Source organism: Medicago truncatula, chromosome 4, assembly GCF_003473485.1.
Source record: "Medicago truncatula cultivar Jemalong A17 chromosome 4, MtrunA17r5.0-ANR, whole genome shotgun sequence".
NCBI classification, from domain to species: Eukaryota; Viridiplantae; Streptophyta; class Magnoliopsida; order Fabales; family Fabaceae; genus Medicago; species Medicago truncatula.
The window spans coordinates 41,280,290-41,306,706 of NC_053045.1; the positions used below are offsets into that span (position 1 = coordinate 41,280,290).

Consider the following 26,417-nt stretch of genomic DNA (forward strand, 5'->3'; position numbering starts at 1 on the left):
TTCACTTCTCATACAGATTCCAATTCCAATGATTTTGAGAAAGATAATGATTAGAATAGTTTTGCTAGTTCTAATCAATTGTGGATTCTGTAGACTCGTGTCCATAAATATTATTCTTCCACTTCAACCAAAAAAAAATATTATTCTTCCACTGCTGTACTTTTATAATAGGATGCACATCTCAAATCTTAATCATTGATTTTTTATGATTATTATAACAATGGTCCAAACCAATAGGTCTATGGTGGGTAAAATATTTTGATCGGACCATGCTATATGCTTAAGAATCTCATCATACATGTAATATTTTCAACAAGACTAACAAATCATGAGGAAAACAGAAATATCTGTAAAAAATTCTTGAAGAAACGATATATATTAATTGATAACTTTACACGCTGATACAGAGGTTGAAAAAGAACAATACAGGGAAAGAAGAAAAGAATTAACTGGATCAATGAGGCTGACTTTCTTATTGCATCCTCAATTGATCTGATCAGTTTGCAAACCAATGTATGAAAAATTATGTCAAATAATCAGAGATAAATATATTAACTTGAAGGTTCTTTGCAGAACCTCGCATTTCAAAGCTGTTGTAATTTACGGAGATGCTCCAATAATGAAGTAGCCTTCCGTTTAGCTCGCTCTGTACCAGTTCTAGCAAGTTCCGAAAGAGGTATGACGGCACCAAGTCTACTGATACAGGAGAGATTATCAGTATCCCTCTTGCACAAAGCAAGCAAAATGGCGGCTGCGTTCTCCTTGTTGCGAGGCAATCCGGTCCTCAAAAGATCTATTAAAACTGGTATAGTGCTGGCTTTTACTATGGAAACCTTTGCCTCTTGATGGCTAGCAAGAACTGACATTATTGTAAGGGCTTCGTCAACCATTGATTTGCTTGAATCTGTGAGCATGTTCAACAGTGCTGTGATGATCCCTGCCCTTATGGCTCTGCCCTTGTTCCCTTGATATATACATAAATTGAACAAAGCTGTTGCTGCATCCTTCTTCCCTCTAGGGCTTCCATTTTGGAGCAAATCTACCAAAGCGGATATAGCTCCTGATGCCCCGATTATTATTTTGTTCTCATCCGCAAGCGACAAACTAAAAAGAGTTGCAGCTGCGTTTTCTCTTGCTTCCATGGTACCAGCACGGAGGACTTGGACAATTGATGGAATGGCACCAGCAAGCATTATTAGTCCCTTGTTGTTTTCATATATAGAAAGGTTGAGAATTGAAGTAACCGCGTTTTCTTGCGTCATTACATCTTCTGAAGTTAAAAGGCTGACTAGAACTGGAATTGCTCCAGCTTCAGCAATTAGTATCCTATTGTCAGTGCTTCTTTTGGATAGTGATCGAATTTCAGCAACAGCTGCTCTAGACTCCTCAACTGACCTGCAGGAAAGCTTCCGGACAAGAGTTTCAATTGCTGCTATGTCACCTGTAACATCTCTGAACGATCCATCACTCTTTTTTATTTTTCCGTTGGTTAGTCCTGTTGGTTGCTCGATGTTGTGCTCTATACACCACTGAGAAACAAGGCTCCTTAGAACATAATTTGGTGTAAGGGTCAAATGTTGGAGCTTCTGCTGAGTTTTCGGACACGTTGTATTTCCACAATCGATCCATCTCTGTATGTAAGATCTCTCATATGTCTGCACAAGAAATAAAAAAGAATGAAACATGGTTGGCTGCAAATTTTGCAGGAAAATTAAACGCCGTGTGTTTTATGCATCATCCGAAATGAATATACCTGACCAGTGGCCACGATAACAGGATCCCTCATTAATTCCAAGGATATAGGGCAAAGAAAATCTTCAGGAATTACAATTGCATCAGGCTTTTTAACTTCAGGTAAATTCCCACTCCCAGAAATTTCTTGACTTTCAGGAGCAGTTTTAATCGAGAAGGAAACCTCGGAAGAGGCATGGATACTCCTTGTTCTTTCCAACCGAGATCCGGCTCCAAACGGGTTGCAGCTTTTCCCTTCATTGCTTTTAGGAATGCTCCCTAGTTCTGATAGATTTTCAGGACAGCTATGTTGTTTATGCAATCCACTCACAGATTGGCCAAGAACCTGACTGATTTCTTGAGCCAGGGGCTGGGATGAATCAAAAGACGGCATTTTCGAAATCATAAACCCGTATTTATCCGTTGCTCGTCTCAATTGGTTTCTCACCAAATCCACCTAGAAAAGTAGCCGATATCAGTTGATTTACTTAAAAGTAGTTTGTAGATATAACAGTATCGGCAACCCAAAAGGACAAAAAAAAAAAAAAAAAAAAAAACCACATTTAACCAAATTCTACCTGTTCTTTAACTTCCTCTGAGATATCTAAATCGTCATACGGTAAACTGCTTAATAATTTCTCCAATTTCCACGTCACGCGCTGAAACTGAAAGATAATCTTCTTGGCAGCTCCATCCTTAAATCAAGATATATCAAATTTCAGAGACGACATCCTTTTACAGATATACACGCCCGTACAAAATTCATCATTAGTAAAATTCCAAGTTACACACAATCACTTAGAAATTCAAAATCATCTCTGTTTCAAGAATATAATGTCACAATATAAATAATTACCAATACATCCACATAGAACAATTCACAAAAAAACTAATTAACTAACTAACTTTGTACGATAATGTTTTTGTTTATTTATACAAATGAATCGAAACAACAAGGACAAAATCTCAGTGCATCGTGGCAGCAATGTCACAAAATGCAAGCATTGAATTATAGATCTAAATTACTCAAAATAATTCAACAAAACCACAACCAAATGAAACGAGCTTAAGATAAAAAACTTACAGAAGATGAATTTGAACTGAAATTCTTCGCTTCATGTAACAATCGTTTAGCAGATTGAAGAGCAAGCACTAGATCAGAAGACCACGAATCTTCTGAATTCGAAACCGTAACCGAAGAACTCGAAGCAGAATCGTTCGTCTTGTTCAGTTCCCTAATTTCTTCAAACAAGTGAGTAAGAAGAGAGATCCGGCGAACTAGATCGGTGCAATCCTTCCTGAACATTGCATCGGCGGTGATGGAGGAAGAATCGCCTCCTCCACCGACACACATTCCGGTGATGTCGTGAATTAAGCACAGGAGCTCCGGCGTGTTGTCTCCGGCGAACTCACCGGCCATTGTTTTTGCTTGGTGGATTGTGGTGAAGTCAGAGAGAGTCTAATGAGGTTTTTGATGAGACTTATGGAGTTTTGACACGTAACGATAGTGCTGAATGAGTAATCACTCTAATAAATTAATCATTAATGTTAATGCTATTGTAATGAGTTCTTGGCTTCACGTTCTTCGGTTTTTCTTATATCCGTTAAATACCTGTTAAATTAAATTAAATTAAATTAATTTTTGTCTGAATAAATTGAGTGTGTGAGGTTTTTCAATAAGTCTTACCTCAATTAATAAAAATATTGAAATTATTAGACCGACGTCATTATTGGGGTTCAAATCTCAGTACTTTTATTTTATGTGAATTTATGATGAATTTGTCATCTCGTCTATCTATCTAAAAGAAAAAGTGTGAAGCAACTACAAGTTTTATGGAATTCGAATTCGTGATAGATACTCTCAATTAACGTTCATAGAGTCCTGAAGTTTGTTATGATTCTGATGAGCTCGAAGGTCAACTCATCTAATTTCTTTTTTGTCAAAAAAACGCGGAAGAATTGTCATTTTAATCATGTTGTGTGTCTAAATATGGTTTAATCTAGAATAAGATATTTCATCTCATTCAAGTGTTTTTAGATAATACTTATTAATTATTAGAAACATTTGATTTAACAAAAATTAATATATCTAATTCATATTTAAATTAGATATATTAATTTTTATTGATCTAAATATCTCTTATAAATAATACCATTTTTTTAACAAATGTCTTAGCGCATTTGTAAGAATTTTTTCTATTAATAATATTGAATTGAATTATCTCTGTGAGCTTAGCGATAATTCATATTATATATAGGGATCGGAGTTCGAACCGTGGACACTCCACTTCTCCACAATTAAATTGTGTGAGCTCTAGCCACTAAACTACTTGAGAAAAAACAAATATTGAATTGAATTTCAAAGAAGAAACGGAGGTTGATTAATTCCGTTTATAGATGATTAGTTTAATCGGTTAATTAAAGAAAGGATTAATAGCGGGAAGCGAGAATCTCGGAGAGAAGTAGAAGTTGGAGATGATAATGAAAGAGAGAGAAAACTATTGGATACAGTTGGGTTTGGAATATTATGAATTGTAATGCAACCGACGACTGTTTTTCATTTTATTAATTTCGTATTTAATACTTTTTATTGGAATTTTGGATGACAGCATTTGATGATAAAAATGGAAAAATGGAAGATTTGTGCCATATGTTGACAAAGTATGTGTTGCCTATGTTTCTGGTAAAAAGAATTTTGTGTATGGGCAACAAGTATCTAACACGCTTATACTACAATTGAACACTGTCTCATGACTAATTGGTTACAAAAAAATTCCTAATAAAAAGTTACAAAATTCTATGAAAGAGTTGTTAGTTGGACTCGTTCTTGTAATTTATTAATGTTTGAATTGATAATGCTATGAAAGAGTGTTTGAATGGGATGATGCGAGCTTTTTCCGATCTATGAAATCTAAAGACTCTAAAATTAGATATGTCTGCTTTGAATATCAATACTCCACCTCAGATGCTTAACATAGAAATATAAAAAAAAAAGAAATAGTATAAAGATGGAAAGACAATGTTTTGAGATGGTGAAGAATGTACATGATACACTTCAAGATGGTGCAATTTTTTGAGTTGGTAGAGTTGTCTCTTAATAAATCGGTTTTAGAAGTCATATTTTTTTATAGATGATTATAACGAGGAATATGATTTGTACTAAAACTTTGCACTTATCAAATAATCACTAAGTCGTTTCTATCATTCATAAATGCATTCAAACAAGATAGACGACAACATCTATCTCAGATTCAGTTTCACTCAATAAAATGAACCAAGTATCAGGGCGAAAATACCAACCAACTTGAGTGTATCATCAAAACTCTTCATTATAAATTGAACTAAATCTCAAGGGCAAATCGACTAACCATATTTGCTACCCGATAGTATATCACCCTACTTTTGCATCATATGTGTTATGTTTGAATTCAACCTTAAAAATGTAACAACGTTAAAACTTTTGAAAAAAGACTCCATAGTTATAGTTTATTGTGATTCTATCCGATTCGAAGAATTAATCACTATTTATTCAATTTACACTCTCAAAGAAAAATATTTTTTGTCAAATAACTTTTTTTTTTGAGCAATTTTGTCAAATAACTCAGTGACTAAAAATTGACCTCTTAAGATGAATAAGTTGAGTGTCTGAGGTCGAAACCGGTCCCTACATATATTATGTAATATTCATATCAACTCAGCTATACTATTCACATAGACAGGAAAAACATATTAAATCTACATATGAATATCAATTATGCTATTATATTTTTTTAATCAAATATAATAACAACGTGAGAAAGTGGTCATAAACTCAACATATAACTTTTGGACATATCCAATTATATTGTTTTAAATTCAATTTTTTTTTATTTTTCTATTGGAATTTTGGATGCCAGCATAAACATTTGGTGATAAATAATAAAAATGGAAAACAGAAAGATTTGGGCAATCAATAGAAAAAGTATGTGTTACCTGTATTTTTGGTTAGACAATTATTTGTGTGGGCGCAACAAGTATGAAACACGGGGATACATTGAACATTATATTTGTCTCATGACTTATTGCTTACAATCCCTTTTTATTTTTACTTCCCTTCTTCCTCACAAAAGGTTATAATTCTATTTGATTTGATGCAACGAGAAAGGATGACAAAGTAGTAATAAGTTTTTATGTAAGTTTGATTCTTCGTTCTTGTAATGTACTATTGTCTAAATTGATAATGAAATCGATTGAATGCCACGGGTTAGAGTCTCTTTTAGCTTAATTAACACATTTTCATCCTACAAAAATGCAAAAAAAATGTTAAAATTTCTCTTCTCTCATCAAGATTTGTTAACTCCCATACAAATTGACGAAAATACCTAAACGTGAATTAAGTCATGCAGGTGTTATACTCAGCGTGAGTTAAGTCACTATGAGATTACAACATGAATGAATGAGTTAAGTCACTATGGGATACAACCTGTGTAAGTTAAGTCACTGGGATTACAACCTAAGTGAATTAAGTCACTCTGGGATACAACCTGCGTGAGTTAAGTCACTCTTAGTTAACTCACGCTGAAAGTACTGATCGTGACTTAACTCACTCAAATTGTAATATCGGAGTGACTTAACTCACTCAGGTTGTAATCCATAGTGACTTAACTCACGCTGGGTATAACACCTATGTGACTTAAGTCACGTTTGAATTCAATCATAAAAATGCAGTATAAAGTACAAGTTTTGATGAGATCATAGGTTCTTATTGATGACAATATCTAACATTTATACTATTAACGCGCCATTAAATTTTGTTTTTATACTTAGAAAGTTAGTTTGGGAACATAAAGACTAATAGTTCTCAACAATGATTCACTTTTCTTCAAGCAATCACACCAAAGAAGGAACTATGTCCCTCATCTATGAGTTTCTTAACTACTTCAAAAAAAAAGTGTTAAATATGGTGTTTTGAGTGTTTGAGCTACTAAAGTAAGATATACATAAACATGAAATATAAAGACAGAACGATAAAAACGTGTGAAATAGTTTGCTTAACTGATTGCATGTGTAAAACATTAATTAGTTCATTATTTATAGGCAAACACTAGTTCTAGGGGGAAAATCAATGTGGCCTACAAAATATAGCCTTGCTCATTTATTTACGGAGATGATTAATGAATCATCTTGTTTCTAGGGATATGAGGCGCCCCAAGTTTGACTTGATTTTCCAATTTCATTGTAGTTGCTGTTGTTCTTATCCACATATTTGAAACTCTCGTAATGTGGTTTCATGCTCTTAGGTTTGTTTGGTTAGTAATGTGATAAACATGGAAAACGGGTAAATTTTTTGATTGTCAAGTTTTACTAAATTTTGACTGATCCTAATACCTCCACGACCTTCGTAGACCTCAATACACTTGATATAGATTTGTCACACATATATGTGGTTGTATTTGCACTCGCCTAACCTTCAATCGACTGAGGGGAGTTCTTCCCACCCTAAAGTAGTACTTGATAATCAAGAACGAATTGTGCATCATCAAGATATGCCTAATGTAAGTAATATAAATGTTGCCAAGTCAATTTTTGTCGATGGTAAAAATCCAAATCTCAATTATTCATGATAATAAATTTTTGCAAAGTTTTTGGAAGAGGGAGTTAGGTCGATTGATGTAATAACATAACATTATCTCATTTGGCGATAATGCAACTTTTTTTTGGGTAGTGACGATAATATGTAACTAAAGATGAGATAACTTTGGATACATAAGTTATAAAAGGAGCAAGCTTAAAAAAAAAATATTTGAAATTAAGTAGAACGCTAGATATTTTTGTAAAAGAATTACATTTATTTTATAAAAAAGAAGTATGTATATTTTAATAAAAGAAAAACAAGAATATAATTCAAAATTTTCTAAATACAAATGATATTAATATTCTCCTAGTTGAAAGAAGAAAACAAATCTTATATCCACCAAATTTCTCGCCATTGATTAATCAGTATTACATGACGGTTAATACTTCGTACTTATAACATGGTTATAAACAATTTTATTTAAAAAAACTTAACAGTAGTTTTGATCTCCTAACTTACCATGCTGACACAAATAGTCCATTCATCCATCATACTCGAAAGTTGTGATATGACATTTTTTTAATTATTTTTTTATGTATGTCAATGTCAAAGAAAACTATACACTAAGCTCCCCTAACCTTTGAGAGTTAGCTTTCCCCGTGTGTAAGCAACATTTGTCTCTCGTTTTTCTCTGCAATATCTGTTATTATTATGACTTTGGTTGATGGCTAGATTGATTTGATTATTAAAATAAAAATGCACCAAGAAAAGAAGAGAAAAGGTAAGGATATATGCAAAGTCGATTTGCCAACCTGTAAAGCCGTCTTGTTTGTCATGTAGCTATCAAAGAAAAAGAAGTGGTCGAAGGAAACAAGCTTTCTTGTATACGATAAATATAAAAAATTAGTTTTTATTTATTTCTTATTTACAAAATATATATATCCCTGCTTATTGCAATGCTGCAGGCGGAATGATAAGGGAGAGACTGTTGTTAGTTGGAAGCCATTATCTCATTTTCTTTAGTGTCCATTTGATTGCTAAAAAACAAAATTGTGTTTAACAATATTTTTTAGGATTAAATAAGTTTTTATCTTTATAAAAGTATTAAATTTTAATTTTAGTTCATATAAAAATTGTCACAAATTTTAGTCTCCTAAATATTTTTTCGTCACTATCTTTAATCCTTCACATTTTTAATGAATTTTTCCATAGATGTTTTGAATATTACAACAATCTCTTGTACAAAAAATATATATATATTTTTTAACAAAACATGAATTAAATATGAATATTTAAATGCTAATAACTTTAAAATGTTGATTATTTTTAACAAAATATTTATGCTTATATGCGAATTCCATTTTGGCTAGAGGTGAGGATTGTTGGTGTATGGTACCACGACTTTTGTTGGGATTTAGGGTTGTTGTTTCCGTTGTGGTTGGTATGTGGAGGTCTAGCTTTTGTGTTCTTATATAGGAGGGTTTGTTTGTTTTCGAGTGGAAGGTTGTGGTGAGGGGTTGATATTGCTACTGCTCATTGATGGGATAAATCCGCAAGTGCACGGTTTACCGAAGTAGTAATAAAGAGTATCGTTTCGACATGGAGTTATGAATTTAATCAACTTCTATGAATGATTAGAAGAGAGTTTTAGTTGAAAAGTTGAGAGTTTTAACGGTTTGAAAATAACAATAAAAAGCGTCTTGGGATAATTGGTTCGTCATTTTGACAATTCCTTCACAAACCAAACCGTAAACCTAGAACTTTATGTTGGACCTATTTTCTAAAGACAAGTTTCTCTTTAGCCTATCACATCTCCTTTCGGTTTCAGTGAGTGTGTTTCTCTAGCAACCACATCTATTCTCATGGTTGATTGCTATTGAAATCCTTGAAGCACAAAACTTTATTGTCTCAACGTTTGCTAGACTATTCTTGTGTTTTGCAATCCTTGTCTAATTTCACTTGTTCCAATATCAAAATTTCATCTTTCGATACTTCGCTTGATATTTGTGATTATGAATTAACAGCTATCAACCCTCGCCTTTCGGTTTATTGATTTAATACTTGTTGATTCATTATTAAAACGGTGAAATAGATTTACATAAAATTAGGGTTCGAAGCTTGGTTTGATGGGGTTAGTTCATTAAACTCATTCAACAATCCCAAGATAAGAAGTCTACTCACTCATGTTCATTGTAGACATAGAAGTGAAGAAGAAGAAGAACATGAAAGAAAATAAATAAATAAAAAGGAGAACTTTTATTCAAAGAAATAATTGTCACTTATAATTTCAGAGAACAATAGATGATTTGATATGTTTGCTAGCTACTCTATTTATAGTTTACAACTACTTAAGCCCCAAGAAATACATCAGTAGAATGTTCCACAAGAAACTATGGGCTTTAGGTCATAAATAAACTAAATAGGCAGCTTGTCGAAGAAGTAAAAGCAGCAAAAGGGGATGTTGTTGTGTTGGCACGACCGTGTGGCTGGAGGCACGGGCCGTGCCAACTCTCTGACTTGGCCATTTGCCTTCAAACTTTGATGGCATGGCCATGCCGTTGTTTGGCGCGGCCATGCCTGATATTTTTGCACATAATCTTCATATTTTTGGCCCTAATCAGCTCCAAATCTCATTTCTTTTGCTCCAAGACTTGATCTTTAAAATACTTGTTCCTGAAATTAAATAACTTCCAATTGAAGTAAAATAGTTCTAAAAAGAAAATAAAATCACATAAAATCTAAATAAAATAGACTCAAATAATATATTAAAAACACTAATTATTGACTCATCACTCATCAGACTTTTGTTGATGTTCTGGTTTTTGTTTGCTTTTTGTTCAAAGTTTTTGGTAGATGCAATGGGTTGCGGGTGTGGGTAGATTTTAGTTGTCTTTTGGTGTTGGGGTTTGGGCAATTGTTATTGTCGCTATGAGTTTGTGTTGTTCGATTGTTTTGTGATATTGTTTGGGTGTCGTTGGTAGCTCTTTATGAGTTGACCAGTTTGACTTTTAGTTGGGGTCTTATAAACAGACTTTATGTGCATGTGTCCCTCTTTTTTGAATGTTCGGTCTATATATGATGTTTGTTGCTTTATAGTTTTCTCTTTTCTTGTCTTTGTTTGTCTTGAACAAAGGCTTGTTATCAATCAATAACTTTAGGATTAAAAAAAAAGCTTAAAAATCATATTTAATTCGTCATTTGTTAAAAAAAAAAAAAAAAAGCTTTTGCAAGTTAAATTTCTATAATGTAGTAAATCAGATTGCAAAAAGTTATTCAAAATTTCAAAAGATACACATGAATTTTCTTAAAAGTAAGCACCAAATGTGATGATGGAAAATATTTGAGGACTAAAACTTTATGAAAAGTTTTATAGGTACTAGAAGGTAAAATTTAAAAATTTTAACGCAACCGAAAATGTGTTTGACCCTATTTTTTTATACCTTAATTGATATAGAAATTGTTCATGGAACTAGACAAAACAGGTAGTAAGAGATTTGACAAAGACCAAATTTCTTGTCCTTCATTGAATTAAGAGACAACTTTTTGTCGAGACTATTAAAATACCCTTTTTATTTTCCAATATACTTTTTGTTTTGTTGACACAAGTAAAACGATATCCATTCATTCAAATTGATAGAATACATCAGAGACAATAATATGATCAATATCGCTAAAAACGTAAAGGGTGAATTTGCGAACAAACTCACAACACCCAAAATGCATACAAATAATATGATAAAATCTAAATCATCAAAATGCCCATTCTTTTGGATCTGCAACGTTGACGTCCAAATCATTGATTGAATCTGTGATTGTCTGAAGTTGATCTTTCAATAAAAACGAAACGAACACCGCACAACAAGATGCGAAATCAAACAACGTCGCACAAGGCGACAAACAACACAACGCCGCACACAGACGACGAAATCACGAAAAAACACAAAAGAAAAAGCTTTATATATATATATATATATATATATATATATATATGGAAATCACTTATTTAGATTAAAAGAAAGAGAAATCGAACTTAAAAAAAAAGTGAAGTTTCTCTCACTAAAAAATTAGAGTCAGCAAAAGTCGTAACTATATATCCTATACTACCCAATATAATGTTATATTGGAAAGATCCATTATCCCTCCAATATAAAAGATGTTATCTCTCTATCTCTCGAGTATAGTTCTATCATATACTATTATATATAATACTTCCTGTTTTGGGAATCAAACACACTTTTAAAGTTCATAGCTAGTAATGACATTGCAATAAACAAATGGGTTTTGAAAGTTTCTATCTTTTTAAAGAGGTTTTGAAAGGGTCTATTGCTTTGTTATACTTAAAATTATTAAATTATCAAACTCTATGGCTTTAGACTAAATAAATGGGTTGAAATATTCTACGAAATCGTTAGAATTATAGTATATTCACGATATACAAGTTATAACTTATTTTTATTGCCATTAGACTAAACAAATGGGGTTTGAAATGTTCTCATGTCTAGTGTTTATTTTCTTTATCCGGTATCGAGTCTAAGATCAACTAATTTGAGGGAGTCAATTTTACTGTCCACTTTTGAGACTCATTTAATAAGAAGACAAATCAATACCACTGAAACAATCCGAGTTGTCTTTTGTGTATACTTACATTAACCAATTCGTTAATTACATTTGATAGGCATTTCTTTAGAGCTCATAATAATTTATGAGTTTAATAAACAATTTTGCACACACAACAAATCAAAACATTGATGTGGCGATTCTAAATATTTTGATTGGTTATGTGTGTAAAACTGTTTTGGACCATCAACCCACCACAATTAAACTCATAATTTATTTATATTGCCATTATCCTGAACAATTTTTTTTGAAATGTTCTACTACTTTGTTTAAACTTTCTCTCATAGGCATGTATCTGTCACATTGTCTCGGGTCCTTGATGTTGATATATTACTTTAAATTTTAAAGTAAGGGAAGGGAAATACATCAAGACAAAAAAAAAAACTACAGACGACGATGTGTAATGTCTACCAAAGCATGACTACATTGAGGAAGAGAATTCTTACAAATCTTCATGGAGACATTCGAGGTAGCACATGTGACTGGCTAGCCGATCTGCATAATCATGGCATTCGAAAGAGTATGACAAAAGAAGAAATCCATTCCAAATACTGAAATTGTCAAATCTCTTTGATGAAAGGGTGATGGAGAGAAGTTCCTTATACAACCAAGTACACAATTGTAGAGAGTCTGACTCAATAACTATTAGCGCAGCAATGGAAGCTTGTTCAAGAAGCAACAATAACAGAAACAATTATTAGGGTTTTTAGGGTTGATGATTTTGTGAATCAGAGAGAACGAGAAGAAAGCGTAAGTGAATAGAATTGATAAAATGAAATGTATTATTGAGATATGAAAATTGTACAAGGAATGAACTTATAACAAGCATGTGTTAGGTTACTTGAAGCACAAGTAAAGTAACAACCCTAACTCTTATTTTCTAAACTCTAACCAACTTGTAACAAACTAAAATCAAAGTGTGATTAATCAACTAAACATGATTATCACTAATGTAAACTTGAATTAACAACTAAACTAACAATAACAACATTGTTGAACCCTTGAGAGTTGAGCCATTGCTAAGCGAAAACCATTGAAAATGGCGTAAAACTTGACCAACAAACTAGAATGAATCCCGATGAAGCCTGTGTCTAACCAGCAGCACAATAATTGTTGCACATATTTCCACTAAACCCATATCTACTTTAGGATTGTTGAGGAAGTTGTCATCGATATTGCCTTCGATGGTGTTACCAATGGAGATCCAAGCAACAAGGCGCAACTGTTTCTGCAAATTAGAGCCTGTAAAAACATGCAAAAAGAATCAACAATAGGAGTGGATTTGACTAAGATATTTCTAGTTAGTCCAATTGTTATTATTAATTTATCTTTTAAACTCAAGTATTTTTAATTCGAGAGGTTCAACCTCATTTTTCATTTACAGGCCCCGTTCAAAACCAGAGCATAGAGCATAGATGCCACTTGTTATTACTAAACCATTTACATACTTCCAAATAAACCAGCAGGTTACTACTATAGTATAAACAAAGGAAGTGACATGCATAGTTAACAAGTTAATGAATTCAACTAAGGAATACAAGGTGGAAGAAGAAAAGAGTTGAGCATCCCAATATAGAGTAGGAATTAGGGCAATCCCTGGATAAATGAGCAAGATTCTCATAAGCAGCAGTACACCTTTTACAAGGGAATCTAAAGTTAAGTGCTACATAAGCCGGAAGACATTAGTAGGAAGACTCATGAACAACCAACAATCAAAGTACTTAATAGGTTTTTCAGCACTTTTGACCTCTAACTTTGAAAAATAGCGATTTTGGTCCCTATTTAAAAAGTTACTCATGATGGGCTATTTTCATAAAAGAGGCTAAACATATGACCGTATTTGTCATAAGGTCATTATTTAAGAAAACCCACAAAAAGAAACTTTGTTTTTAAAAATACAAGTCAAATACATGTAAATATCATAACTACACAATTTTCAATATAAAAATTACTACTTTTGGATGCTTAAACAATGTATTAAGGACATTTGTTAGCATTTTTTTTAATAGGGTGCCAAAATCGTTTTTTTTTCCTTCAAAAGTTAGGGGGCCAAAAGTGTTGAAAAAACTATTTAATATTCTCTGGCAATTTAGATTTCCAAATCCAATTTTAACTAGAGTGATGAAAGAGGATCAAAGCAAAGTGCAACCAAATTTATTTAGTGTTAATAAGATTTTATTGAATAAATATCAGCATTAAATGGCCCCAAATAATGATATAATAATGTTTTCACCTAAAAATAATTGTTTTGGTAGTTAAACTCGGCAAGTATGCGATTAGAACAGTTAGGAGAGGGAGCCTCTTAGTCAAGTAAAGGATAAGCGATGCATGGGCAGCCGAGTGAAGAACAGGCAATGTAGGGCAGCCGAGTGAGAGATCCGATTCTTTCTCAAGGCCACTGACACAAAACGTGGGTTGTTGGAGACTCAAAACTAGGTCAAAGACATAGTGGAATTAGATGATGAAGCATAACACACGATTTGTTGACCTCAATGCTAATAACCGCTATAAGGAATGAGAAACTAGACACGATCAATAGTGAAGCTGCACATAAATCCTTCTCAACATGATTTACATGCTCGATACCCTTCTCATGGTGAACCTCCTCACAATTATCCTATGTTGATCCAGCAGTTTTCTAGAATTTGCACATTCTTTTTGGTGGAATTGTGACATATTTAGCCGTCATAGTCGGTTTCTTCTCCTTATCATCTTTTGTTTTTCGATCTTGCTACACAAAAGAATGCAACTTATTGCAATGATGAACAAAATGATCAATTGTTTGGCAATTGTTATAATAATCAAGTAATCTATCATAAACAATCTCCACATAAAAAGCAAAATCTTCTCTTTCTACCAAGATTTCATCAAAGATGCGTTTTGATAGGTCAAGATCTACATGAACCCTAGCATAGTGTCCGAAAGCATGGTTATGTGTTGCATCGTCAGTTTTTAATGGTGTGTCTATCCCACTAGCAATCTCAAATACTTATTTATTATCTTTTAATCAAATAAATCATTATGATGAATTTCTAAAGATTTTTCCTTTGTATCAAGTTCTCAAACTTATATTTTTCTTCTAATAAATAATCTTCATCTCTTGGTTTCTAACACGACTAACCTCACTTAGGGATAGAAACAAGACTTTCATCTTAAAAGTAATTAGCCCCATCTGAAAAATGTGTTTAGAGCAATGGAAACTCATTGGGTTTCTATATATGATGCCACCCTTTACGTTCTCTATCTTATAGTTATTTTTTTTTTTTAAATTTAATATTTAGTTAAAGGACCGACTCATTCGAAAGATCAATCCCACCATCTATTATCTGGGGGTTTGAAATAAAGCTAGAGTCAAATTCTGTACAGACTAGAACACATAAATTGACATCAAAAAAATTTAAAATATGAAAATTTAAGATGAACACACTCCAAACTTTCAAGTCAGTACCATGGTTAAAAAATTAAAAGTTTCTATAAGCAATGCTCAAAAGATTTGTATGCATAAGTTAAATAATAACTATTTTTTTTTAAGACGAAATCACTTGTACCAGGAATTAGTTAGAGACAAACACAGCACTATGTAAACCAAAAAAGAGAAACACAGCACTATATAGATATGTGTAATACATCTTATCTCTGTGGATATATGTAGATATATAAATTAATTGCACTAGTTGCACACTTGCACGTACTCTGAATTGAAGGTGTAGTTGTGAGTTACGCACGCATAAACCACCAGTCAAAGTCAACTCTTTAGATCAGATTTTAATATCCGAACAACCAACCAATTACCAACCTAGTATATATGCATGCATAATTTCCCCTTATTATATTAATTTCAACTTAGAACTTAGGAGTACACAAACCCTCCCAGATTCTCTCTCTCCTCCCTTATAATTTCTTCCAGATTTACATAGAATGAGGAAGCCTAGCTGTGATATCAAATTAGACAAGAACAAAGGAACTTGGACCAAACAAGAAGACCAAAAACTCATAGACTATATAAACAAACATGGTGAGGTTTGTTGGAGTACACTACCTCAAGCTGCAGGTATATATTTATTTGTATGATGGAACTATATATTTGAAACAACATCCCATGAATTCACAATGTAACCTGACCACATGACATTAAATAATTTGGTTTGATGTATTTGATTAGGTTTACTTCGGCATGGTAAAAGTTGTAGGCTGAGATGGATGAACTATCTACGACCAGACCTTAAAAGAGGCAACTTTGCTGAAGATGAAGAAAATCTCATCATCAAGCTTCATGCACTTCTAGGCAATCGGTACAAATTTAACTATGATTATGTGCCATGAATCTTTTTTCTTTGAGGGAATTATGTACCATGAATCTAACTTTATTAGATGCGCTTTTGATAACACACAAACAGTTCAACAGTATTTTTTTTTTTACATATTTAAATGCTATAACGTACTGCATCCATTGTACTAAAAAGTTGAATCAACAAAATTTTAAACTGCATACATCAATTTTTGTTCACTCTAAATAAATCAACTTTTGTTGATTCAATTTTTTTATATATATATAAATTTCAAGGTAGTACATAGTATAGAACATACTTGTATGATCACAATAATTTAGATACACCATTTAGACACATTCACACAAACATAAATATCATTTAATTTTTGGCTTAATTGTACTTTTGGACCCATATATTTCCAAAAGTTGCGGTTATGACCCCCTAACTAATTTAAATACAAAACAGCCCCCTATGTTTTGATTTTTTGGCAGTTTTGGACCCCCAGTCCATTAGTGAGGTGCCACGTGGCCCCCTAAATAATACACGTGGCACCTCACTAATGGACCGGGAGTCCAAAACTACCAAAGAATCAAAACATAGGGGGCTGTTTTGTATTTAAATTAGTTAGGGGGCCAGAACCGCAACTTTTAGAAAGATAGGGGTCCAAAAGTGCAATTAAGCCTTAATTTTTTTAAAGAATTACATGATTTAATTCTAAACATGTGTGTGCCTATATAATTGTGACCATGCAAGACTTCCTCCCAGAGTATTTTCATCATAAAATTGATGAATTGCAATGTGGTACTTTTTGAATGGATGAAAAGTTGTAGGTTCTGTATTTGCCGAGGGAAAAATGATAAAAAAAATTCAATCACATGTATTGATACGGAAGTGTGAAAAAAAGTCTCGCATTAAACGGAAAAATGGATGTTCAATACAATATAAGTAAGATGAATATACTCAATAGTTTAAGGGTTTAAGTGAAAATGTGATGTCCAAATATAAGTGAGTCGGTTAAAACATTGATGTGATACCATTTTTGGATCATGAAGGAGTTTGAGAGATCAATGGATCGATACGTTGAGCTTTGAGCAACCACAAAAGCTGAATTAGACACCACATCTTCCACTAGAACCTTAAGTCATTCGGTATATGTGGTGTCTCCATATCTTTCGATCCTGGATCATTGTCATTGTTTTTTCGGACTCTCCCCAAACTTTTCTACATATGGTGTCAAAGCCACGAAATTCCGCTTGGTGTGAGAACATGAGTGGGATCCTAGTGTCACTCATCGAGTCTAGTGTTGTGGGTGACTCACACTTGAGGTGAGATTGTTGAAATTCAAGTGTGAGCGTGATTCCCACATCAACTAGGAATGGAGAGAATGTTGAATATATATGAGAGGATATTCATATACCTAATTTCTTGAGGTTTTAGGTTGAGATGTGGTGTCAAATTCCACTCTTGTGGTTGCTTAAAGCTCAACATGATGATCTCTCGGACTCCTTCATAACCTAATTGTGGTATCAGAGACAATGATTTGATTGACTCCTTGTACCGATCAAGTCATTCTAACCAAGGTGTTCAAGCAGCGTATCCAATTGATGGAGTACAACGACGATGCAAGTAAACATGGATGAAAAAACTTCAAGTTGAGGGGTGCGTACCCAACTTAGTGATGAATTCACACTTTAGGGAGAGATTGTTGGTATATCAAGAAAAGTCACATGTTAGATGAAAAATGAATGTTGAACACTTCATAAGTGAAAGATCATATATCTACTGTCTTAAAGTTTGGAGTGGCTGTGTGTGGTCACTCTAATACGGAGTTCTTACTTGTTAGTTAGTGATAACTGTACTCTCTTTATACATATTTCGCTTATATAATGATTATTAATTCTTGAATATGATTCATGTATAGGTGGTCACTAATTGCTGGGAGGTTGCCTGGACGTACGGATAATGAAGTTAAGAACTTTTGGAACTCTCATATAAGAAAAAAATTGATTAAGAAGGGTATTGATCCAAATAATCACGGTTTAAACCACAAAATCCCTCCCCTTCAAAACCCAATCATGTCTAATAGTTCAAAATCTTTTGGCTTGAAAGACATTATTAGTAAGAATAGGACAAGTAAAACCCATGTTGACAATTATGGTGAAGTAATCTCAAATGCTGCAAAAGGCAAGGATGACTCGTATGCCCAATTGTTGGATTTAAACCTTGATCTCTCACTATGAACACTCCTTCACCATCACCTATAGTTGTATTGCTGAAAACAATAATTGATCGTGAATTTAAATCATTGATCAAACTTCATTTTGTTTCCCCTTCATAATAGACATCATTTTTTTTAGATTAAGATCATGCATGGGATGTGGGTTTATTTTTTTAACGAAGGGACGTGAGTATGTTGTAACCAAATTTCATGTTTAATAAAATTGTGATCCCTTTCCTAACAAATAAACCTTACGGTCCCTCTTACTGAGATATCTATGTGGTTGATTCCACCTTGTTCAAACAAGTAGTAGGATCCTTATGATACTTATGCAACAACAAACCTAATATCTACTACACGGTAGGAATGATAACCAACTTTATGAATGACTCCATCCATGAAGCCACATCTATTTGTTGTAAAACGAATACCGAGATATGTGAAAGGAACAAACATATATGGATTATGGTTTCATGTGCAAATAGATGAGAAGCAAAAGGAATTTTATAGGATATCCAAACTCATATTAGTTTGGAGATAAGATATATAGAAGGAACACTTTTGGTTACTTGTTTGAGCTTCAAGGAGCATCAATCTCTTGGTGTTCTAAGAAACAACAAGTTACAACTTTATCATCTTGTGAAACCGAGTACATAGTAAGCTCATATGCAGCATGTCAAGCAATTTGGTTGGATTCATTATTAAAGGAGCTAAATTGTGAAGTAAATAATGCTATATTTCTCGCTGAATCTCTCTATCATTTGGTTGTTGTGCTAACACTTGCTCAATATAAATTTAATTTCTACTATTCATTTTCAATATAAACAAAACATCATATTCAACAAAAACAAAGTTTCTTGCTTCAACAATTCCGGCCACTTTCACTTCCTTTTAAAGGAGCGTAATACAAATTTAAACAGTCGTGTAATAACTAATAACACTCACAACACTGAGGTTTTTTGCTTAGGAAGTTGAAAGGTATTAATGTTATTTATATATTTTACTCTATTTAATAGTGGATATGGATATCTGCGGGTACATATACCATTAAATCTGCATCCGTATCCATTAATTAGTAGGTAGTTAAAATATCCGTTTATTTTATCCATAGATGTCTATTAAGGTATCTATTTCGTGTCCATAACGGATTTTATCCGCGGATATCCACGGATGTGGATTTTTTTCTTCCGGTATAACTCATCTTTTGTACACCCCTAATTATATGCATGTCTAATTAAGATAGGATAACACGTGAATTTGAGTTGGCATATTGTAATTGTTTGTTAGGCTCTCTCTTTACCTAGAGGCTGACAAATATATAGCATTTTAAATTTGCAGTTGCCGTTTATGGTATCTATGATAAACTAATATTCACTAAAATAAAAAATAAATAGTTTCGTTTAATTAAATAAGATATACGGCAACAAATAATGTAGGAACACATGATATTTCCTATGCTGTTTTTGTTATTTCTTTTGAAATATCTAATGGAAATTGCACTTAAAAAATTTCTCTGAAAAATTCTATAGTGAAGTCATGAGAATGATTTTTCTGGTGAAATTAACACTATATCATCAAAATTGATTGTTGCGAGGAACACCCCACTGTTTGTACAGTGGCATCAAAAGTTCAGTCCCATAGTATCATCAATTCATCAGATTAACAAGAATATACTTAATATAATTTTATCCTACCTTGTTTTAAGTGTAACACCTCACAAAGTGTAACACTTAAGACTATCACATGATATCAGCAACTCTGTTTGCATGTTAAAGATGTCAACGATAAAATAGTACATGTAAGTCCAAGATGTTGTAAGCATTACTAGATGAATTACTATTGATCATTAATCAGTAATCAACAATTTAAAAATGAATCAAACATTAAGATTAAAATTAATTTTTTTAAAAAAGTCAGTATCATGACTGCGAAGCTCCCATCTTACAAACGCCTTTGTGATTGTGAAGCTTCAATTGCATAACATTTTCGCCTTGCAATTCCTCATTGTGCTTCGTTTTTATAATTTCTATACATCGTTCTTCCATAAAAAATTAAAAAAAAATGATGTTCATTGGAATGGCCTATTGTTATATGTAATTTCGAACATGAAATACAATGTGCATCGATTGTAGATATAATGAAGTCCACGACATGGGTTGGTTTGATATTGACATGAAACCTTAGAGTGTGCTTAATCTTAGGTTTGGTTCTTCCCAATATCAATTTAGATGTGCTAATTTAGTGTCCTACGCAAAAATAAAAATAAAAATAAAAATAAAAAACCACGAGCTCCGACATTAACAATATCGTGCATGGTAGAGACGGCAAGGGGTGACCTCTCCACTATGCATGTCCTATATTTCATATTTGTTATACTGGTCAATTTTGTTTTTCTTTGGCCTTTTTCAATTGGAAACTATTTAAAAGATTGGAATCTAAAAACACCTTCGTTATTAAAGTAAAGATCCAAAAGCACAAAAGTAAGTGGGTGGGGGTTGTGAAAGAAGAAAGGTTGTAAGTGTCACCTATTAATTATTGGCTTCATCACTACCACACCTATTATTGACTTGACTTCTACTTCATCAAATAATCTCAATTGCAATGCTATGTCCTGCAAACGCCGAAGATGTTAAAGAGAGATACTTTGAAAACATAATTAAGAATAAGGGCTTCACAAATTAGAGTGAGAAAGATGGAGAAGAAGAATATTGGAAGATACATTTTTTTCATTTCTAAAAATAATCGTACATCTAAATGATTAAAAATCACAAAATTTCCTCGCTCTAAGAAATTAATTATACTTTTGATTTTCTTTGTTTTGGTTAGAAAGCTAAAGGAAAAAGAATCAAAAAGAAAGCATGAAAACAAAAAGAAAGACTACAATCTACGGAACCAAGTTTATATCGAATCTACAAAGAGGAGGTCCGATAAGTTTGACTGAGAAAATATATAGATCAAAATCTTCGAGGTTGAAGAATCATCAAGATTTGTTAAGAAGTCAATACATCTATTACCTTCATGGAGTGTGTGACCAATGGTAACTAACAAGTCAAGATTGAAGATGTCCTTGGTGTATTGAATAAAAGTAGCATATTTGCGGTATCTAGGAGTTGGCTCCTTTGAGATATTAACACAAAAGAGAGAATATGCATAGCAAATAAAATCTTGGCAGTCCACCTCCCTAGCGAATATAAGTCATTGGTGAATAACATGAAGCTCGACCAAAAGGTTATCAGTTTCGCCAACAAAGAAACTTGAAACATCTGAAATCCAAGACCCATAATGATATCGTAGTAAACCTCCATGGTCAGCTCTGAAAGAATTACCAAGATAAATGCCATCTACATTGATGATTGTGCAAACATGATTAGAATAGTTTCACTGAACTCAACTCTCTTAAATATTAGTGGCCGATGAAATAGGAAAGCAAGTTTGAAGAGTGTGAGAAAGATTGTGAGCTTCCATGGTGAGATGGTAAATTGAGATTGGAGCATTAAAATGATAAGAAGAGTTTCGATTTCTTCAAGACCACATTAGACCAGAGACTCCTGATTCAGTCGGGACGATTATGATATTCAATTCTTTGAGAACATTCCACGAGCTTCCATTGTTTGATCTTTTGAGAGAAGTATTTTAAAATTTTAATAGTTAATATCTTATTTGTGATTTAATCTATTATAAGGTAATTTAAATATTGTTATTTTAATTTTTGTTTAAAATAATTTTTCAATAATCTTAATTGTGAATTCTGTGAAAAAACCCTTAATTATGAGTAATTTTTTATTTTTTGAAGAAGTCAGATGCAATATATTAAAGACGGAAAGCTCATATCATGCCACAATGAATCGAGTTATATTTTGTTGGAATTCTCTTGTTTGGAGTTCTTCATGCTAGTAACGAGACTTTGAGGGTACACCTTTATTCCAAGTAATGTCTGGATGAAAATCACGATCATGCTAATTACTATGAGTTAGAATATGATAACACCTTTGATCGAGTAACCAATATCAGGATTATATTTCCAAATCCATTTGTCAGTAACATTATCCTGCACAACAAAGCTATCTAACAGTGAAATACATTCAACTACCAACTCCTTCCCCAAGCAAAAAGTATCCTCCCTCCACTTTCAATATAGACCCTCTGACCCCCAACCTTCCCTCCTTATCTCATCTACATAAATACTATTACTAAAACTTAACTAAAAGAGACGATTAAACTTGAAGCGCAAAGAACCTCATTCTATGCGAGGATCATTCCAAATATAAGTGCTTTCACCATTCCCCACTTAATATAATATTCTATATACTACATTACATGAACTAAAAAAGTGATTGGTATATTATTTTTAAATAATTTAGTGGCTAGAAATAACTTCGTTAAAGAAATAATATATTAATCTTGAGTGATAACATAATAACAATTAAAAATTACATTTGAACAGAGTAATTAATACTAAATAATTAAAAAGTTAAAAGTGACATTCATTTGAGATAGTTTTTTTTATCACTTTTGTAGGACGGAAAAATAATTAAATTTAATAATATTGATTTTACAAATTTATCCTCAAGTATTTGTTTACTAGAATTTACCTTCGACCATAGATAATTAGTTTATATCCTTTTTATAATGTTTATTATTCTTTTTTTAACAAATATACTTATTATTCTTGTTTATAGAAAAATATGTAGTAACTATAAGTATATTGATAAATAAATAAATAAATAATTGACGAACCTAAAATTTTTAAAAATATCTTATGAAAAAGAACAAAAATACATTACTCAAAGGTGTCATGTATGTATGCATGTATGTAAGCACTTAGATATTAAAAATTCACGTGGTAGGCCACATAAAATGTCTTTGTCCACATCCCTAAAACCAAGTTTTTTAGTCTTGATTAGCCTCCAAGAGACCACACTACCATTAATAATAATAGAATGAAAATTTTGGTCCTCAGAAAAAGAAAAAGAAAGCGCAACAGCTTATCACAAGTGTGTACAATTTTTGTATTTTTTAGACATATCAACCTCAAACTCACGAGTCTTGACTTTTCTACTACCAAAAGTCATGCAATAAAGTTACACAATACTAGTAAGGAAATACCATATATACTATAGTCCCAAACCAAAATTTAATCTCACTCATCTCATTAAGCTAAGTTTAGAAATCAAAATGAGAAAAACCAAGTCCCTTTCCTTTTCATTCTTAGCAATAACATGCTTTTTTTTGCTTCACTCTCAATCCATAATTCAAGCCCTAGAGCATATAGCAACTTCAGAATATGAAGCACTAGGCCTAGCAACAGAACCAAAAAGAGAAACACTAGAAATCATCATCGGTGGCGGTGGCGGCGGCTCTGCCCCTGCTCCTTCCCCTGAATCTAGCTGCCCTCCTCCTCCACCTCCGCCGTGCCCTCCTACCCTTAGCCGATTAGATAGAGCCCGGCGCGTACTTCTCAAATTCAAAAGCAACATCTATGATCCAACTGGGTACACTAGCAACTGGAATGAAAACACAGACACTTGTAACTTCCATGGAATTCTTTGTGGCATATTCCCAAATACAAATGACCGAGCAGTTGCTGGATTAGACTTCAACCAGAAAAAATTCCAAGGTAAAAACTGTGACACTATACCCTTAAAAGGTATCTTAGACCAAATAGAAGAGTTAACATTCTTCCACGTAAATTCCAACAGTTTCTATGGTTCAATACCAAAAGAAATCACGAACTATAAATATTTCTACGAACTTGACCTCAGTAACAACAAACTTGTAGGAGAATTTCCAAAAGAAGTTCTTGATTCTAAACAACTAGTTTTTCTAGACCTCAGGTTTAATCAACTCACCGGTTCAGTTCCATCGCAGTTATTTAAAAAAGATCTTGACGTAATTTTCATAAACAACAACAAGTTCAGTCAATGTTTACCTGAGAATTTTGGGTCCACCCCAGCAAGGTACCTAACTTTTGCACACAATAATTTCGTGGGAGAAATTCCTAGAAGTATTGGTAACGCTAATAAAACATTAACTGAAGTGCTTTTTCTAGGGAATAAATTTGAAGGTTGTTTACCATATGAAATTGGGTATCTTAAAAAAGCAACAGTTTTTGATGTGAGTCAAAACTCTTTAACTGGTCCTATTCCAGCTTCATTTGGTTGTTTGGAAAAGATTCAGTTTCTGAATTTGGCACATAACAAATTCTATGGTACTGTTCCTGAGAGTGTTTGTGTTTTATCTGGGATAAAAAATAATGGGAATTTGTCTTTAGCGGGTAATTATTTTACTAAACTTGAACCAGCATGCTGGAGTTTATTGAAGTCTAAGATATTGGATGTTAGTAATAATTGTATCCCTGGACTTCCAAATCAAAGATCAAAACAAGAGTGTTATGAGTTTCAATGTAAGATAAAGCCTTGTTCAAATCCTCAAAGTTTGAGTTATGTTCCTTGCAAGCCACATTGGGGGAACAAACAAAACAATGCCCCTGCTTCTCAAGAAATGGCTACTGAGCCTGTTACTTACAAGTCTCTCAATCCACATCGGTTGAGACCTTGATCAAGTGGTTTTCGATCGGGTGATTCGTCGTCTACATTGCACTGATACTTCAAATCGAAGATGTGTCAAGTGTTGTTGACACAGACACAAAGTCGACGAGTATGGTTACATTAAGTTGTATTTATGTTTATAAATTATTACTCATCTCTAATATTTGTGTCGGTGTCATTACTTCATAAGGTATTGTTAATGTACCATTGTTTGTTGAGTTTCAGTAAATAAGATATTTATTTTTATATCATAGAATTATGTTAATTTTATATTTGTGTATGTTCATGAATAAAACACTTGTTATCCAATTTGGCACCATTGACTTTTCAACAGTTTGGGAGAGGTGGATGAGCAGTGCCAAAATTTAAAAATGAAAGTATATTTGTTTTGGTTTAGGTAGATGACAATTTAAGCAGATGATGATTGAGCATTTTCTAGCTTGAGAATAATAACCAAAGATGCCCTGTAGCATGTAGGGTGTACTTCATTGTATTTATTAGTATATTAAAGAAGAATAAGGTTTTGTTTTGTTTTTTAACTAAAAAAATTAGAGTTTAGTTGAGACATTGGTTTCACGCATTTTCTTGTTGGAACAAAATTTGAGCATCCGTATTAGTCAGTCAAGTTTGATTAAAATATGTACTTTCTGTGTTTTAAAATTGACTTAGTTGACTGTTTTATACAAGTTAATTTATAATTGAGTTTGGATAAATGAAAATAATTTTTGTTTGAATACAATCATGTAAAAGTGAATTGAACTATATATTTGTGTGCAAAAATTAATTATCGAATAAAAAATTACAAATCCTACCTTCAAGTAGAATTAATTCTAGAGGCAAAATTACTTATACTCAAAAGCCACCAAATATGTCATAATCAAATTTTCACCTTCAAAACCAATTTGACCCTCCTAGAAATGGAATCAAACATTTAAGAAAAAGAAGAGAGACAATAACAATTGAGAGTGAGAGCATTTAGAGAGGAGACATAGATGTTGATACATAGAGAATATATGCCTTGTATATTTCTCCTATCTCGATTTCATCTATTCTTTCTCCCCTCTATCCTCTCTCTCATGTCTACCCTTTCTTCTCCTATCTCCTGGTTATATTTCACCCTCTCTTTGAGAAGGAGATATGTGAGAGAGATATATGATAAATATTATCTCTCTCAGATATCCCCACCATTTCTTTTCTTTTTATCTTATCTAACATCTCTCATCTGATTCTCTCTACTTTGTCTCTTCAATATATTCTCTCCTCCAGCAAAGAGAGAAAGAATAGAGAGATGAAAGACGACAGAGAGAGGATAGAGAGAACCTATGACAAAGAGAGAGTAGGGGAGAAGAGAATATAGCAAAAGGAGATGAGAGAAAGAGATAGAAATTAGAAGTTACAGGGGAGAAAGAGATAAGATATGGTAGTGAGAAGAGAAAAAAAGATGAGGGAGATCATATAATGTAGTGAAGAGTGACCAT

General features: G+C 32.8%; 2 protein-coding genes and 1 pseudogene across 2 annotated transcripts; 2 read left to right on the forward strand and 1 right to left on the reverse strand.

Annotated features, from left to right (window-relative positions):
* Positions 1-344: 344 nt before the first annotated feature.
* On the reverse strand, positions 345-3,288 carry LOC25494445 (U-box domain-containing protein 11). The gene is made up of 4 exons (XM_013601407.3): positions 2,816-3,288; positions 2,310-2,426; positions 1,754-2,188; positions 345-1,655 (listed from the first exon to the last, which is right to left on the reverse strand). Exons 1-4 carry the CDS (start codon positions 3,149-3,151, stop codon positions 585-587), a joined length of 1,959 nt encoding a protein of 652 aa, XP_013456861.1. The 5' UTR covers positions 3,152-3,288; the 3' UTR covers positions 345-584.
* Positions 3,289-15,739: 12,451 nt separating this feature from the next.
* On the forward strand, positions 15,740-19,151 carry LOC25494446 (transcription repressor MYB4-like; annotated as a pseudogene).
* Positions 19,152-23,507: 4,356 nt separating this feature from the next.
* On the forward strand, positions 23,508-25,248 carry LOC11446209 (uncharacterized protein At4g06744). The gene has a single exon (XM_003607868.4). The coding sequence runs from the start codon at positions 23,567-23,569 to the stop codon at positions 24,947-24,949; it is 1,383 nt and encodes a 460-aa protein (XP_003607916.2). The 5' UTR covers positions 23,508-23,566; the 3' UTR covers positions 24,950-25,248.
* The last annotated feature ends 1,169 nt before the right edge of the window (positions 25,249-26,417 follow it).

Coding starts and splice junctions, on each gene's coding strand:
- LOC25494445 (XM_013601407.3), bottom strand. CDS start 3,151: ATGGCCGGTGAGTTCGCCGGAGACAACACGCCGGAGCTCCTGTGCTTA. Junction 2,189..2,309: donor CAGAGGAAGTTAAAGAACAG/GTAGAATTTGGT, acceptor CTACTTTTCTAG/GTGGATTTGGTGAGAAACCA. Junction 1,656..1,753: donor TTATCGTGGCCACTGGTCAG/GTATATTCATTT, acceptor TTTCTTGTGCAG/ACATATGAGAGATCTTACAT.
- LOC11446209 (XM_003607868.4), top strand. CDS start 23,567: ATGAGAAAAACCAAGTCCCTTTCCTTTTCATTCTTAGCAATAACATGC.